The sequence below is a fragment of the Lutjanus erythropterus genome, chromosome 13 (assembly GCF_056507025.1).
Source record: "Lutjanus erythropterus isolate fLutEry1 chromosome 13, fLutEry1.hap2, whole genome shotgun sequence".
Classification (NCBI taxonomy): domain Eukaryota; kingdom Metazoa; phylum Chordata; class Actinopteri; order Lutjaniformes; family Lutjanidae; genus Lutjanus; species Lutjanus erythropterus.
This window is the reverse complement of record NC_139329.1, coordinates 31,608,035-31,623,241: the sequence shown is the minus strand read 5'-3', so window position 1 is coordinate 31,623,241 and position 15,207 is coordinate 31,608,035. Positions and strand designations below refer to the sequence as shown.

At 39.5% G+C, this 15,207-nt stretch overlaps 2 protein-coding genes across 7 annotated transcripts; both read right to left on the bottom strand.

Annotated features, from left to right (window-relative positions):
• Window positions 1-100: 100 nt before the first annotated feature.
• LOC146316860 (uncharacterized) lies at window positions 101-8,386 on the bottom strand. 5 transcript variants are annotated; one of them, XM_084734602.1, is made up of 18 exons: window positions 7,882-8,386; window positions 6,491-6,605; window positions 5,841-6,015; window positions 5,611-5,722; window positions 5,213-5,319; window positions 4,071-4,197; window positions 3,847-3,967; window positions 3,663-3,748; window positions 3,365-3,501; window positions 3,222-3,281; window positions 3,070-3,133; window positions 2,430-2,524; window positions 1,916-2,044; window positions 1,372-1,486; window positions 1,141-1,278; window positions 797-1,044; window positions 625-707; window positions 101-434 (listed from the first exon to the last, which is right to left on the bottom strand). In XM_084734602.1, exons 1-18 carry the CDS (start codon window positions 7,958-7,960, stop codon window positions 239-241), a joined length of 2,187 nt encoding a protein of 728 aa, XP_084590728.1. In that variant the 5' UTR covers window positions 7,961-8,386; the 3' UTR covers window positions 101-238. The 5 variants fall into 5 exon arrangements, with proteins under 5 accessions (XP_084590728.1, XP_084590729.1, XP_084590730.1 ...); XM_084734603.1 differs by having other exon boundaries at window positions 797-999; XM_084734604.1 differs by having other exon boundaries at window positions 797-996.
• Window positions 8,387-10,257: 1,871 nt separating this feature from the next.
• LOC146316859 (interleukin-17 receptor A) lies at window positions 10,258-14,781 on the bottom strand. Of its 2 annotated transcripts, XM_084734607.1 has the most exons (11): window positions 14,429-14,780; window positions 14,301-14,322; window positions 13,942-14,085; window positions 13,733-13,851; window positions 13,491-13,611; window positions 13,229-13,276; window positions 12,219-12,376; window positions 12,036-12,110; window positions 11,869-11,938; window positions 11,469-11,564; window positions 10,258-11,374 (listed from the first exon to the last, which is right to left on the bottom strand). In XM_084734607.1, exons 1-11 carry the CDS (start codon window positions 14,525-14,527, stop codon window positions 10,458-10,460), a joined length of 1,869 nt encoding a protein of 622 aa, XP_084590733.1. In that variant the 5' UTR covers window positions 14,528-14,780; the 3' UTR covers window positions 10,258-10,457. The 2 variants fall into 2 exon arrangements, 1 of the variants encoding a protein (XP_084590733.1); XR_014771773.1 differs by lacking the exons at window positions 10,258-11,374; window positions 11,469-11,564; window positions 11,869-11,938; ... (4 more) ...; window positions 13,733-13,851; window positions 13,942-14,085 and having other exon boundaries at window positions 14,297-14,322; window positions 14,429-14,489; window positions 14,643-14,781.
• Between the last annotated feature and the right edge of the window lie 426 nt (window positions 14,782-15,207).

Below are 15,207 nucleotides of genomic sequence, written 5' to 3'. Positions count from 1 at the left end.
GGTCCATCAGGGTGTGCCAGGTGGGTCTCAGCAAATTGGAGGGAAGAAAAGGGCATATACACATGCAAATAAAAAAATGATGACCATCATTTATTCAGTCACTGTTACATGCAGGTTTCACAAGAATCCAATCATAAATTTTAAAGCCAGAGATGATAAAATATTGAGAAATATTTTAAACAAACCAATGATAGATAGACTTAATTTCTTCAGTAGTGGTAAAAAATTCATAATATTTTTAATCTATCCACATAAATCTGGGTTTGGGCCAGTTCTGAGAGGGGATTGTGCTGGGATCCACAGAGTTTAAGGTGAGTGTTGGGGCGATGGGGTGCGATGACACCAGGGACAGCCGTGCAGCCAGGAGCCCCATCCGAACACAGGTGTCTGTGTCTCTGTTCTGGAAGATTCCAGCGATTAAAGCACCTGCAAGACTGCAGACAGAGCAGGGATGAGCATCTTTTGTTTGAATATTTAGGCAAGACTTTTTATTTATTTTTTTTGAGTGAGAGGGACAGGAAGAGAAAGAGGTCATGGGAAATGAAAAGTGAATGAAACTAAAGCAGAGGAAGTTTGGAAAGTAAAATTAGGGAAGAGGAAGTAGGTCAAGTAAATTTTTAGCACCTGTCTCCTGCTCCTGATACATTCATTGTCTCCTCTGCTGTCACTGTCAGTGCTGGGTAGTAGACAGCACAGAGCGGCCTCCTCTGTGAACACAGGTGCAGCAAAAACCTTCACTTTCTCTGTCATAATAATCATCATCATCAGTATCAGTCTAAATATCAGCTGCTCTTACCCTCCTCTGTTTCCTTGGCTGCAGATTGACCGAGCCTGCCTCATGCTCTCCGCACAGCAGCAGACCGTTAGCCCCCAGAGTCACCACCAGACAGTGAATATGCTCCAGAAGGGGGCGTGAGAGAGCCACAGCAACACTCAGCACCTCCTCGAGAGAGCTCGGCAGCACTGCCATCCCACACGACAAAACCACTTCCTCAGCTACTATCACATGATTTGCATTTTTCTCATGAACTTTAACTGAAACAACTGCGAGTGGGAATGCATTTGAGAGCAGGAGGAAGTAAACAAAGTGAATAAAACCACAGCTGAAGCATTATGTACTCATTAAGGATTGCAGTTTACCTTCAGGTGTTGGGAGACCAAGTGTTTTGTTCATGGTGCACAGCTCTGCCAGGTTTGGGGATGAATAAGACAGAGACTTCCAGGCGTCTGAGAGGAAAGGTTTACAAGCCTTCTCTGCATCTGTGGGCTCATACCAAACTGTGACACACATTGATTGTATTTTGTTAAAGAGCTTTGTGATCAATTGTTAATATTATTATCATTATTTACTGACCATCTCCACTTGTTTACCGTTGATGTTATGTTTAGAGGCAAAGGAACAAACGTAGTCGATGGTGGAGACGGGAATGTTTCCGTCGAGACACACAAGAGAGGCCGATGAAAGCTGCTTCTCAAACTGTGACACCTTTAGAAAGATAGTCAAAGGTAAAACAAAGACATGTAGTAAGTTACCTTTATTTCGAAAACAAGAGGTGCTTCACAGGTGCACATACAATACGATACCATGAAACACGCAAAAACAATTTAAAGGACCAGTGTGTCAGATTTAGTGGCATCTAGAGGTGAGCTTGCAGATTGCAATGCCGAATGCTGCTCACCTCACCCTCTTCCAAACATGTAGGAGAAACTACACTGGCCATAAAACTCACAAAAAATGCGAAAGGCCGTATCCAGAGTCAGTGTTTGGTTTGCTCGTTCTGGGCTACAATAGAAACATGTTGGTACGACATGGAGCCAAATCTTAAACAGTGGAAAACAATGAAGACTATGATATTGGAACACAAATCCTGGGCTACCCTTGCAAAAAATCAAAAATTTTGTCAGTAGAACTCACATATTGCTCTGTGATTTGTTGATGAATGTCCATGTCTCCCAGTCCAAGACTCATTTCTCCGTTCTCACCAATAACAACACAGTACGTAGCTGTGCTTTGGTCTTCTAGTCTGGCCACACCACTTGTGTTCTTACAGAAACAAGAAAAGAAGTCAAGAACTTTTACACACAAGGAGTTTTAACAGGTTTTGAAACAGTCTTAATATGACCTACATCTGTTAAACAGACCATGAAAGAGAAGATCAATTATTTTTGAGTAACTACTTTTAATGTCTGACATCAGGTTGGATTCTCTGTGAGATGGAGCGAGCCCGTGTTTACCTTTTCCCATGCAAAGTGAGATTTTTTATTTCCATAATTTCTTCTTTGACATTATATTTTGTGCTTATTACTGTGGAAACACTACCACTTTTGTCCACATGGGCCTCCAAAATCAACAAAATATGAAAGTTCCTTGCAGTAGCTTTAAGTAAAATGGATTATAATCATGCTCAGTAATGTTGGTGTAGACATACCATATGTTTACAGTAGTTAAACACTGCATCACTGTGCGAATCAGCTCCAGTAGCTGAGATGAACAGCGGTCTACGTCCTAATCGACTCAGAGAGTCTTGAAGGAGAGCAGCAAAGAAGTGAGCGTGAGACAATCAGATTTATACCATCATCTGGGTGAATACTCTTGTCTGATTGGTCAGCAGGTGTGCGTTAAAACCTTTTAACACGCATGTAGTTCGCCTCAAGTTTAATCACCATTCGAAATTCATTTGGTACCCAACTTGTAACCATAGCAACATTAAAGCGCACCACTTCCTAACTGGAGGAGATGTATTAGCGAACAGGCTGAGTAACATGCTGCTTGCTTGAAAAATTGCTGGACAATTGTTTGCTCACATCACTTCTAGTTAGGAGGCAGTGTTCAATTTATAACTTTTGATTTGAGTGCAAAACTTTCACCATAAAAAAGTATATTAAATTGTTGTCAAATGACCATGGTATAAGCGGGATAACCAACTTACAGGTGTGCATTAAACAATTTTGCATCAGGTGGTTCTTTGCTCCACATCGTGTCTTCAAACTGTTTAACACACAGCTATTTGTTGATTACCCCTTACTTAAACTACAGGTGAAAACATGCATGAACAGATAAAAACCCACCAGCAATGTTTCGACCTACACCACCAAATGCCTGACAGACACTTCCTGCATTGGTCTGTCCAAACTGAAAGAGACAACAAGTCAACTTGCCATAATATGATATTACATGAGCTGTAGTGAGGATAAATAAAGGTGTTATGAATTAAACTTACAATAAGCGTTTCTGTTTTTCCTTTAGCGATAAAATCAACATTTATTCCTCCTATGACAACCTGTAAAAGAACAGCATTGTGGGTAATGTGTTGTGTCAATATTTGACTTGAACACTTTGTTCATCTTGTGTGTTCATACTCACGATATCTGAGTCTGAGTCTGATGAGTGTTTTCCATGATGACAAGTCTTGCTTTTGAACTTCCTCTCATTGATTTGTCTTGACAGCGAGCAGGCTATCTGACTGCCCACTTTAGCATTGTTATGAATCAGAGCAATGTCTAAGAACATGACAGGTTAAGGACATCACTGCACATCACTGCACTGTAACACTGCCTGGCCAAATTTATTAATATTCTAAGTGTCTTTTTTGATTCAAAGAAACTGATATGATCAGGTCGTCAGCTTCAGTTATCAATGATTTAGATTTTCAGCAGGATACTGGCCTCGAGGGACTTTCCTTTAGTCAGATCATTGACCTTCTGTAGAATGAATGGCGTCACATCCCTTCCTGTTATACCTTTAGCACTGTTCATCAAAAAAAAGAGAACAGAAAGTGGTTATTTTTTTTCAGCTGAGATCGGCAGCCCGTTTGATTCACAACAAACCACAGAGACTCTCTGTACCTCGCCTCTGTTACTGCAGCCTGTATGGCTTCCTCTATCTGCTGACCGACTGCTGCATGCTCCTCTGGGATGGGCACTGCTAACAGGACACCACTTTGGAGACCCAGTGACAGAGTGCTTGCTGAACAATGCAAAAAAAAAAAAAAAACAGATTCACAGTCATAACCTCTGTGTGTTAAAGGTCAAGACAGGGTTGATGTTGAGGATATGAAATGCTGATGTACCGATGAGTTTTGCAGCCTCCTCGGGGTTGCAGACTTGGTATGGAGAAGTGAAACCACTTTGCGGAGAGAAGAAAGCTGGGAAATTCTTTGATGCTCCAAAAGCGGCTACACAGACACCCTGCGTCTCCTATGAAAAGACACAAAACAGAGAAACGCAACAGCCCCCTTTAAACCACAGCTCTGCTCAACATCTGTCTGCTTCTTTTGATTAATTAATTAATTAATTAATGTGTTGGCTCCATAAATAGGAAAAAACATCACTGCCTCACAGTTGCACGCCTTTGCCAGTTACATTTTAAATCCCTGTCTGTCTAGACTCTAATAATATCTGTACTGAAGAGCTAGAGGGAATTTAATAAACTGTATTAAGTTTATTTTTTTGGTGAAATGGAAGTTGTCACTATATTGAAACGTATAATCGCATGTCCTGGAGATCAGTATCAGCAGAACCAATGAGTTTGTGGTAGACTACAAGCCTTCAACTATGGATGTTGCTGCAAAGAAGCTACAAATCCTAAAACCAGCAGCACAGAGGATCCATGCAATCAGTTTGAAATCACAGTTTGCACCCAAGATTCAAGTCACCCGTCAGTATCCAGCCAAACGTGAAATATGGTCACAGTCTCCCTTTCTGTTCTGGAGTTGTGGCGTTGAATTATGGCCAGAAAAGTGTTTTTGTAGAACATTATAATGTCACATGGAAGCTGACTGTTTGTCATCATTTCATCATTTTATAATAGAGTAGATTATATTATTTGAATGAAATGTTGTTATAATTAAGGTATGAATTCTTGAGTTATAGCAAAAAAAGTGTTTTGTGAGGTTACAGTGACCTTTGACCACCAAATTCTAATCAGTTCATCCTTGAGTCCAAGAGGATGTTTGTGCCAAATTTGAAGAACTTTAACAAAGGCATTCCTGAGATATCACTTTTACGATAACGGGACGACCACAGCTGTCGCTGGTGTGGAGGCATAAAAACACAAAACAAGAAAATAACCTGTGGTAAACCAACCACCAGCCGATGTGAATAAAATATTCCTAACACATGTTTGACTGACTGAAGCACACACTCAAACAGGAAGCACAGTGTCACATCTGCAATTGAACTGTGGAAACATGAAAATTATCTGTGTTCTTACAAGGAACTCAAGGGTGCGACCGATGTCCAGGATAGACTTGACGCCAGCAGAGACCACCGCAATGGGAGTCTTGCCGAGCTCCGTCAGATCTGCACTGATGTCCAGACCTGCAGGAATAATCATGAATAGATGCTTATCTTGGAGCTAAAGGAAATCAGGGGGACAACAGACGAAAATGAGCATTTAGTTATATAATATATGCATGTAGTGTGCATTGTCCCTCGATAAACCATAAGTAAATAAAAATAAAAATAAAGTATCTGATACACCTGATAAGAGGTTTGTTAATTCTCCATGTCAAAGGAGGCCAGAACCATCCTGTCAGTGTTTCTGTTTACACGGTTTGTTTTAGTGTCAGCATGTGTAAAGGTCAAGTCAATATTCCCCAGTCTGCTTACTGTTCTCTCCGTCTCTGTGAACTCCTCCAATGCCTCCTGTGACAAACACAGGGATGCCAGCTCGATGTGCCGCTATCATTGTGGCTGACACTGTCGTTCCCCCAGAAAGCCCCTGAAGAAATAACAAAACGGGACACAATCAAAGCACGACCATAAATGACTCAGACTCAGGTAGTTAAAGGGGACGAGACCCTGTCGTGTGTTTACTTTGATGATTTCGTGTGCCTCACTTTGCTGATGACGTAGGGCAGATCACGACGGGACACCTTCAGGGAGCTCTTGCAGCGGGCGAGGTGGTCGAGCTCCTCTGACGACAGGCCAACACGGACTTCACCCTCGATCACTCCAACTGTGGCCGGAGTGGCTCCCTCAGATCTCACGATGGCCTCCACCTCCTTTGCTGTGCTGCATTAAAACACATCGTTCAAACTTTTTGAAGTGGATTTTTATTAGACACTTATTCAAGCCATATATTTACCATTTAACTTTGCCACCACAGTCTTTTCCAACTGGAAACTTCTGTTATATAAGTCAAATGTCACTCTCTCCAAAGCCACCAGACTCCTTTGGCAAAAACAGTAATTTAACCTCACAGAACACAGGAGTTGCTGGTCTACCGCTGCCTTGATTGATTAGTTAGTCAGTGTTATTGTGTAACTTTGGTGTTTTAAAGAGTTAGTTTGGCTTTACAGCAAGGTAAAGCAGTAAAAAATGTCATAAATATAGTGTACACTCAAACTATCCTGTTAATGGCACTCAATTATCAGCAATAATAATAATAATAATAATAATAATAATAATAATAATAATAATAATAATAATAATAATAATAATAAACACTATGAGCTGCTGGTATCACTTAATTGAGACTTGAAGGTACCTCAGGTTGTGTGGGTAGGGCATGCCATGTGTGATAATCGTGCTCTCGAGAGCGACCACTGGTTTGTTTTCCGCCAGCGCCTGAGATACAGATGGATGAACTCTGAAGAGGCTGTCTAAGAGAAGAAGTCACGGGACAAAAATCATCATTATTATCAATTTGTTATGAACTGCGAGTACATTATACTTTTAAATGCAAGAGACGGGACAAAAATCATTGTTCTGCGTATCACAAGCAAGTCTCAAGTCTTTGCACACAAGTCCCAAGTCCTACATTTTGAATTTCGAGTCCAAAACAAGTCATAATGCACTTCTCGCTGACCTTTGTGGTACTTCAAATGTTGAACAAATCTGGATATTTTTGCAATTTTGTCTGTAACACAATTTGCATACTGCAATCTCTTTTTTGTTTGTCAACTGCGTAGTTTTTGTACGTGAACAAAATTATCTTCAAGATATTTTTTCCCAACTAGAGCTCAGTAACATAAGGTGATAACACTTTTAAATAAGGAACACAAAAACTGAGCAGTTACCAGGGAACGAACTGCTAGATAACTAGTAGTTAATGAGTAAACCCTGATCAAATTTTATAGAGTTGATAAGGATTAGTTAATGATTAGTTATTGATTAGACTATAGTATAGTAGATAATGAGTTACAAAAGAACAGTGGGATATTTAATGAATCATTAAGTAAGAATTGATGAACTGATGATACTGAGCATGAAAGGTTCCTGATTAACCCTGAACCGGCTGGCAAAGGGCTCAAAACTAGCAACGACCCATTAATTACTAATTACTTAAATATTACTTACTCTTTTTGTGTTTCCTGAAGTAAAAAGATACATAATACTGAGTAGTTCCTCATTACCCAATGATTACTTACTCTTTTTGAGTCCTTATTATTCCTCGCTCATTTTTTCACTTACTAATTATTAACTAAGCATTAACTAATCATTGGCAATTTGATAAGGGGTTACTCATTAACAAATGGTTAACTAGCAGTTAGTTCCTCATTCAGTCTCTGGCAGCCACTCAGTTTTTGTTCCATCACGGTTCTCTTCTGCAGCGTGATTGGATGCTGTCAGACTGGTTCAAACAAAGTGGATCTGGGGAATTAGGTGTCGACTAGCTGAGAATGAACAGTGTTACAGCTAATTGATTCAGGAAATGAAGGAAAACTAATTAATTTGTGGCAAAATAACCAACTTTTTAATCTTTGGGCTTCGGGGAAAGGTATCAAGCATTTTCACATCAAAGTCCAAAGTCCAAATCGAGTCGCAAGTCTTTTCTGATTTTGTCGAGTCGAGTCTAAAGTCATCTATTTTGTGACTCAAGTCATGTGACTCGAGTTCACGCTTCTGGTTAGAGATATAATGACAGGATGTATTTACCATTTTTGCACAGTCTGCTCTGATAAGTTGTAATTCCTCTTCTCAGGATGAGTGCAGAGGCTCTCTTCAGCATCCTCATTCTCCTCAGCTTTTGAAGGAAACCCTGAAAATATGAAGCGTTTTTTGTGTCACTCAACTTTCTTTCACTGTTGCAGCCTAAAGCTTGAAAGACTGGTCTTCCAATAGCTGCAATATTGTTTCCACTCCGGTGTTCCTCCTTCTCAAGCAAGCACACGTCATATTTTTTAATGTTTAAACAACAGTGTCTAAGTGGATTTGATAGTTCAAAAAGATTAAGAGAGATGTCACAGCCACATTACTAGTCTTTCCCTGTGTTTCTTGTGTTTCCTCATGTTGTGGGTGTGGCACCTCCTTCACTCTGCCGGTTCCCTGACCACAGCCTGCCAACCTGCCTGCTCCCTTCCAGCCATTACCCCCCAGCCGTGCCCCACCTTCCTGCCCAAAGTTCACTCTCCTCTGCCTTTGCCACCAGGATTCCCCTTTCCCCCATCCTCATTGTTTCTGCAATAAAACCCCTTTTTCTTTATCACGACCCCCTGAGTCTCTGTCCTGCATCTGGGCCTCCTTGTTGATTGCAACAAGAGAGACAGGGTATTGATAGTGTTGATAAGCCCTACATCTCTCCTTTACAGTCAATAATTGCAGTCCCACAACATTATATGATAAAAGACAATCAAGTCTTCACTGTTCTTCAGAATAAATCTCAAACAATAACGCACTACAGGGACCACATGATTGTTTTTTATTCGCAAGACTCATTTATTTGTTGGAAAGCATTTCATAAAATACGACACATCTAAATTTTATGCTGACCTATCTTTGAAATACAACTGTTCAGTTCACACACGATGAGCTTATCAAATCAAAACAACGGACGTTACCTCAGTGTCTCGAAGGAAAAATCAATCGCGCTCCCCAGTTGCATCACACCCTGCAGTGAGTTCTCTGTCACTGCAAGGCACAAGTCCAATTCAGCCATTGTGAGGATTTTCTTTGCTCCAGTTAGTTGGGACAAATTCCCACCACCCTCTCCCCCCTTTTTGGGGCCACTACACTCAGAAACTGACACCCACATTCCAGAGCTGGGGCCTGTATTCTTATCTGTTTTTGCTTCTTCACTGCAATTATGCACCAAAGGTTGTCCGCTGAAAATGTCCAACACTTATCTGACACAAAAAACTAAAAATGTAGTCAACGCTTTACAGCTCATTTTGCAAGTTTAACACTTTTTTTTTTAATCTAATCATCACTGACTCTGAGTGGATCAGAGGTTTGTCAACACACAAATTACAATTAATACCATGTTATCAACAACTAGAAAACATTCTCTGTGCAGCTGATTCAAGACCATTTACCTGCTGGAGAGACGCTGAATTTAATCCAAACATCAATGCTTTGATATACTAACAAGTCCATAGCACATTACATTTTGTTTAGAGCGCAGATGAAAACCTACAATGGTCAAAATATGTTGAATTTTTTAAAGATTAAGCCACAAAAGGAAAGCTTCTTGATATTTCCGTTCCCATTATTACTGCTTTTTCTTATAGTTTGGAGTGCCTGGACTGGCTACCTGTTTTTTTTCCCTGTTTCCCAAGAGCACCTTACACATTTTTGATCAGTGGTTGAGAATAAAGAACTGCCAGTCATTTCCACTCCCTATAATTAAAACCATCTGAAAAGCTGCTTCAATCTACATGCATGAGGTCCGAGAGACCATTCAGCTGTGGTAGATATACTGACTGTTTAATCAAGACATGCACGCTTCAAGATATTAAAAAGTCCACAGAACATTAAAGACATTCAGCTCATTAGAAAGAAATTCAGTGTCCCACAGAGAGGGTTTCATTCTTACCTTCTACACTGCAACAAAAACGGTAGAAACTTTGCCCAGAAGGCTGAACTTTGACCCGGACACTGTTTACACAGCCCAGAGGAATCAACCACAGAGCCCTGAGGTCTAACCTGTCCTGGAGTTGTCTCCTGAGTGAAAACATGTGATGTTTAACATTAAAGGGATAGTTCGGATTTTTGGAAGTAGGGCTGTATGAGGTACTTATCCAAAGTCAGTGTATTGTAGGAAGCAAAACAATATACTGCTGTGGACAGGCCCACCTAAAAGAAATCAAAATCAGTTTAAGTGTACTCTATATTTAGAATATTTTCACTGTAATATGGTGCGTATAGCATAGTTTTGCCAGTCAAATTATATAATATCTAGGCCCCTTCGATGCTAATTTTAAAGTTGTAGTACAATATTGCTGTTCCCCCTAATGCAACATGCAAAAATCCTGCAGGACAGATATGAAGACAAGCGGATACATGGTAAAATGCAAAATCTAAACCATTAAAGAAAACAAGAACATGTACAAAGTGTCCACATATGTCCTTTTCTTTAAAATTCACACTGTGTAAGCTGTTTGATATTAAAGTCCACCTCCGGTCATGTTTTAAACAATATAAAATGCTCTGAAAGAAGTAAGAAATTGGCTGATTTAGCCTGTTTTTCTTTTGCAAAATAAGTTCAAATACCTTGTTATGAAACTGTTTGCATATTACTCGACAATTAGAGGGTTGAACTCCACTGAGGCGCACGTTTGAAACTCTTCAGGCACGTTAAGGCCTGCTCTGTCAACAGTGAAATCACCTTCTTGTGTGTTCACATGATTGATGACTTGGGTTGACTCAGGTACGCAGTGTGTGATGAGGTTTGTGGTTGTTTCTACATCCGCATAGATCCTAGCCGTGGCCTCCTCCAACTCCGAGCTTTCTAGTAATTCATCTTCAAACCACTGCGGGCGCTCCAGCTGGTACGCGTGAAAAGCCTCTATTGCGTCCCGCAGGGCTCCACCTGAGGGACACTGGTGGTACTCGTCCTCTGAAAGCCCCTCAATGTGATTCACTCGGCCTGGTTCGTGCTTCTCAATGTCCAGGATCCTGAAAAAGAGCTCCTCAAACTGTTTCATCAGCTTGTATCGCACTGTGATGTTGAAAGGCGAAGGAACGTCTTCTTCAGAACAAACATCGTCAAAGTAAGCCACTATGTACTTTTCAAACGACACAGACCTGATAAAATGGGGGACTATGAGGGTGAGAGCCGGACTGAGCATGTCACCTACAGGTGAGCGAGCATCCTCTCTCAGAAAAACCTGTTTATCACCACACATGGCTCTCCATTTGGCTTGAACTCCTCGAGAGCACAGGATTAGTATCTTATCTGCAGAGCTTTCTACTTGTTCTCTGTGCCAGTCCAGCCACTGAATGCTTCCCAGCACTCCCAGTCTGGTAAAGTCCAGCAGATCCAAAACCACTTCAGTGCCACATTTGGTCACCAGGAAGGCACAAAGCTTGAGAATGATGTTTTTGTATAAAGGGTGGTCGAGGGAGTAGATGATGAGGACTCTTTTTCTCTCTTGCACTTGAAAACTCTCTGATTGTTCTTTGGCCACAGATGAGGATGTGTTCACAGGATCTGAGAGGAGGGTGAAGTCCATTGATTATCAATTAATTATTAATTCGAGCAACATTTTCTGTTCGATACAGTGAATAAAAATAAGAAGGCAAACCTTTATGAGATGCTCTCCACAGTAAATAACCAAGAAAACTACCAATGAGAAGCAGCCCCACACCTGCCTTTATAATTAAAGTCCGTGGCGGATAATCTAAAAAGAAAAAAAAAAAAAAATCAAAAGAAGAAAATACATATCATTAGCTGAATACCTCTACAAATAAAAAAGTGAGTCAAAGATAAAGTGTGTAAGACTTAGGGGATTTATTGGCAGAATGTGGCAGAAATATAATATAATATTAATACCAATTGTATATACAACTCTTCTGTTTATGTACATTTTTCTTTTGATTTTTATTCTACACTTTAAAAGGGTCACGAGCCAAACATGTTGGGAACCACTGATTTATACTCTGTAGCATATGGATGTTGAATTACATATCAAAAATGGTACTTACAGGGACAGTAATTGATGGTTTTGTTGGCGCGCAAACAGTCACTTGTGCATCGAATAAAAAATGGCTGAATCTTTAGGATAAGCAGAGTAAAGCGATGTTATATGAATACAAGTAAGAGTTCTTCATCGATTGCTAAGAATGGGACATTAAATTAAAATTCAACTTACCACTATCAATATTTCACATTGTAAGAGCTGCCACAAACCAAACTCAAATTCCACATTCAGGAATGTTCTGTTTTCCTGTTTGTTTGAGGAAATGAGAAAGTGAGAAAATCTATTTTGATATCATGTGTACGACAGTAACCACAGTATTTCATGCTAAACAAACAGAAAATCAGTATAATTTACCTTTGAGACATGCTTTGAGTGATAGAAATCGGGACTCTGGATGGAGACTTTGTATGTCTCTGAATATTGTGCGGCCTTAAAACCCACAACAACGTTTAACATTTTATTTTCCTTATCCACAGACAAATTAGTGATCATGTTAGGATCCCATAGGCTACCTGAAATAACAAACATGCAGAGCACAATGCCTCAGTGGTCGTGGATTTCTTACAGTAGTCCATTAAAACGTGTGTATGGAAGCCCTGACGGTAAATTTTCAACATCTGATCTAAATTGTTTTCTCTTTTGTGTTTGTGACATGAGAACAAGTTAAAGTTCCTTAAATTTTATTTATATTTGTCAGAATCATTTTTATTAAGTGTTTGTTGTTGTAATTCTAATTTCAGCCACAGGAGGCTGAAGTGCACCAGTTTGTTTGGACAAGTTTTCAGGGTTGCTGTGGGATAAAAAGTGAGCACTGTGACAATTTCCCGTCTGTTAGCCTGTTAGCCCCGAAAATCATGTTTGCTGTCTTGTCATCGTTCATCTGTAAATAAATACTGGACATCCAGTTATGCTAAATTACTGTCATGTCTTTTTTTTCACAGTGGTTAGCAGTTTCACCTCACAGCAAGTAATTAACATGTTTGACAGCAGTCCTGATACCAGGATTCGTTAAATACAGAGACTGAATCTCACTGTATAATTTTAATCTTTATGACTGTATATGTGACAATTAAGTTGATCTTTACCTTTAGATTAGAGCTGATAAAATACATTTCTATCCAAAATAAATGCATAACAGTTATGTACATTTAATTGTGTTTTATCACTTGTTTCACAGATGAAAAAAGAATCATAGAAAGATCCTCCTGGTAAAACCTTTTTTTAGTACTTTTTGTAAATCATAACCACAGGAGAGAAAACAGTTTAGATCAGACTTAGAAAATGACCGAAATCACCAGAAAATGTTCTTACTTGCTTGTCAGGGCTTCTGAATTTATAAGATGTAAAAAAAATTTAAATCTTACCATTTTGCAGACACGCTTGGGACCTCTGGATTCTCTTGTATTCACATCCTGGTCATGATAGTAAATATTACATGAAGCTAACTGATACCTAAGACATTTCCTGTCATAAACCACACAGTGTAGTTCTATTTGAACACAACAACAACATACAGTCAATATAACTTGTAACCCTGTTTGCACAGCAACTAAAGAAATTTCCATAATTTGTAGCAAATGTGTTTTTCATGCAGATTTCAGGGATCTGAATCTGGAGGAGACTCACCTGGGATGGTAATCTGCTTTGTAATCTCGTAGCTTCCAAGGTGAGGTTCAGGCAAATTAAAAAGTGACACATCATATGTGTGCCCAGGCTCGACCACAACTCCATCCAAAGAGAACGTCCACTAATAAAGAAAAAGAAATCAAAGATGTCTCATCTGTAGCATCAACATTGCCCACCGCTGTTGTAGCAGCACTTCAAATAAAATAATGAATAATAAATAAATAAATAAGTTCCAATCTTACCCTCTCATGTTTTGGATTCTGGGTTTTTCTGATTTTGAAAGAATACTGCACACAGATTCTTTGATTTGTACTTTTGTCCAGAATATTTATCACTGTTCCGCTGAGATTCAGTACACCTCCTGTGAATAGGAGAGAGCTTTTTTTTTTAAAAAAATTTCCTGTTCATCTTGCATGAAAGACTGTAGTTTTAACATCAGACTTGTACTTACCATTTGGCTGTAATCTCCACGTCACATTCATAACAGAAAAAACTCCATGTTTGTCCACCCAGAGTCCCACATTATCAGAAACCCAGTCTGGACCGGTAGGAGCAAATTCTCTTTTTACGACCGTGTTTTTGTCTGAGCAGTTATCTGACGTTTAGGGAACAGCATGTACATTATGATGTTGTGCGGGCAGATGAATCACATAAATGTCAATGCAAAATAATATTTGCTGCAGAAATTATTTCACTGTGCAAAGAATAACTCAGTATTGCTGTAACATTTGGAATTAATACAGTGAAATACTGACACCATCAAAATATTAGTGAACATTATTCTACAGATTTGACAAATAAGATACTTACTAATTTTACAGTTGTCAAGACCCTGTAAAAAACACAAGATGAGAGTGACTTCATTGATACAGAAATACAGATTCCCATCATTTTTTTTTTTAAAATGATTTCTTGCGTACAGTAGATTGAATCCTCACCTGTTGATTGCAGTCCAAACGTCTGTCCAGAGTCCTCAGAGAAGACGATGCTGCGAGTCCACTGGTCAAACACAAACAGAAAAAAGCAACATGGATCATTCTGTTGTAGCACTGCGACACACGCAGACAAACTATTGAGCAAACAAGAAAAATCAACTTAATTTGAAAAACTGTTCAACAGTTTGCTTGATTCGTTCAAGCAAAGACGGCTCACTGTGTCTGATCTCAGCTAATGTGATAGTGTTCATGTTTATCAGGCGCTAGAATCTACATTTACACAGGAAGGATCCTCTTATCAAATGTGGTTGGCAGTTTCCATTCTCGTGCAGAGCACTGCATGACCTGAAAATGAAAATGTCACTCTTTAAACCCTGCAGTTTTCTACAGAATTGTGTGAGATAGAGGAGTTAGTTTTCCCTTTCTGCAGGGCGGATCATTTGTTCTTGTTCCAACCCCCACTAGGTGTTTCCAAAATGTCACAGGGGGTCGTGAGGTCATCTTGATTTTAAGGGGGGTAAGAAAACCTAAAAAGAATATATATACAGGAGGCCTGTATCTCAGCATTTCATTTATTTCAGTTATTTTTCTACCATTATTTAAACCTACTACAAGGATTTTTTAAGTTCTAAAACAGTCTCACTTTATTACTGATCCCTCTATACGAACTACATAAGCAAATGAGACCATCAGCAAGAAGACTGTTTATTTCTTCATTCAGTGAGTCGATTCTGCTTAAAAGCAGATATAACAAGCCTGTGTATACATTTTCTCAGGCAAAG

What these genes read in the sequence shown, in the direction of transcription:
- LOC146316860 (XM_084734602.1), bottom strand. Translation starts at nt 7,960, where the DNA reads ATGAGGATGCTGAAGAGAGCCTCTGCACTCATCCTGAGAAGAGGAATT. An exon ending in TCACAGAGACGGAGAGAACA is followed by an intron (nt 5,320 to 5,610) that starts GTAAGCAGACTG and finishes TTATTCCTGCAG; the next exon opens with GTCTGGACATCAGTGCAGAT. An exon ending in AGGAAAGTCCCTCGAGGCCA is followed by an intron (nt 3,502 to 3,662) that starts GTATCCTGCTGA and finishes TCATGTTCTTAG; the next exon opens with ACATTGCTCTGATTCATAAC.
- LOC146316859 (XM_084734607.1), bottom strand. Translation starts at nt 14,527, where the DNA reads ATGATCCATGTTGCTTTTTTCTGTTTGTGTTTGACCAGTGGACTCGCA. An exon ending in AGAATCCAAAACATGAGAGG is followed by an intron (nt 13,612 to 13,732) that starts GTAAGATTGGAA and finishes TTTCTTTATTAG; the next exon opens with TGGACGTTCTCTTTGGATGG. An exon ending in AATGTGAAATATTGATAGTG is followed by an intron (nt 11,939 to 12,035) that starts GTAAGTTGAATT and finishes CTTATCCTAAAG; the next exon opens with ATTCAGCCATTTTTTATTCG.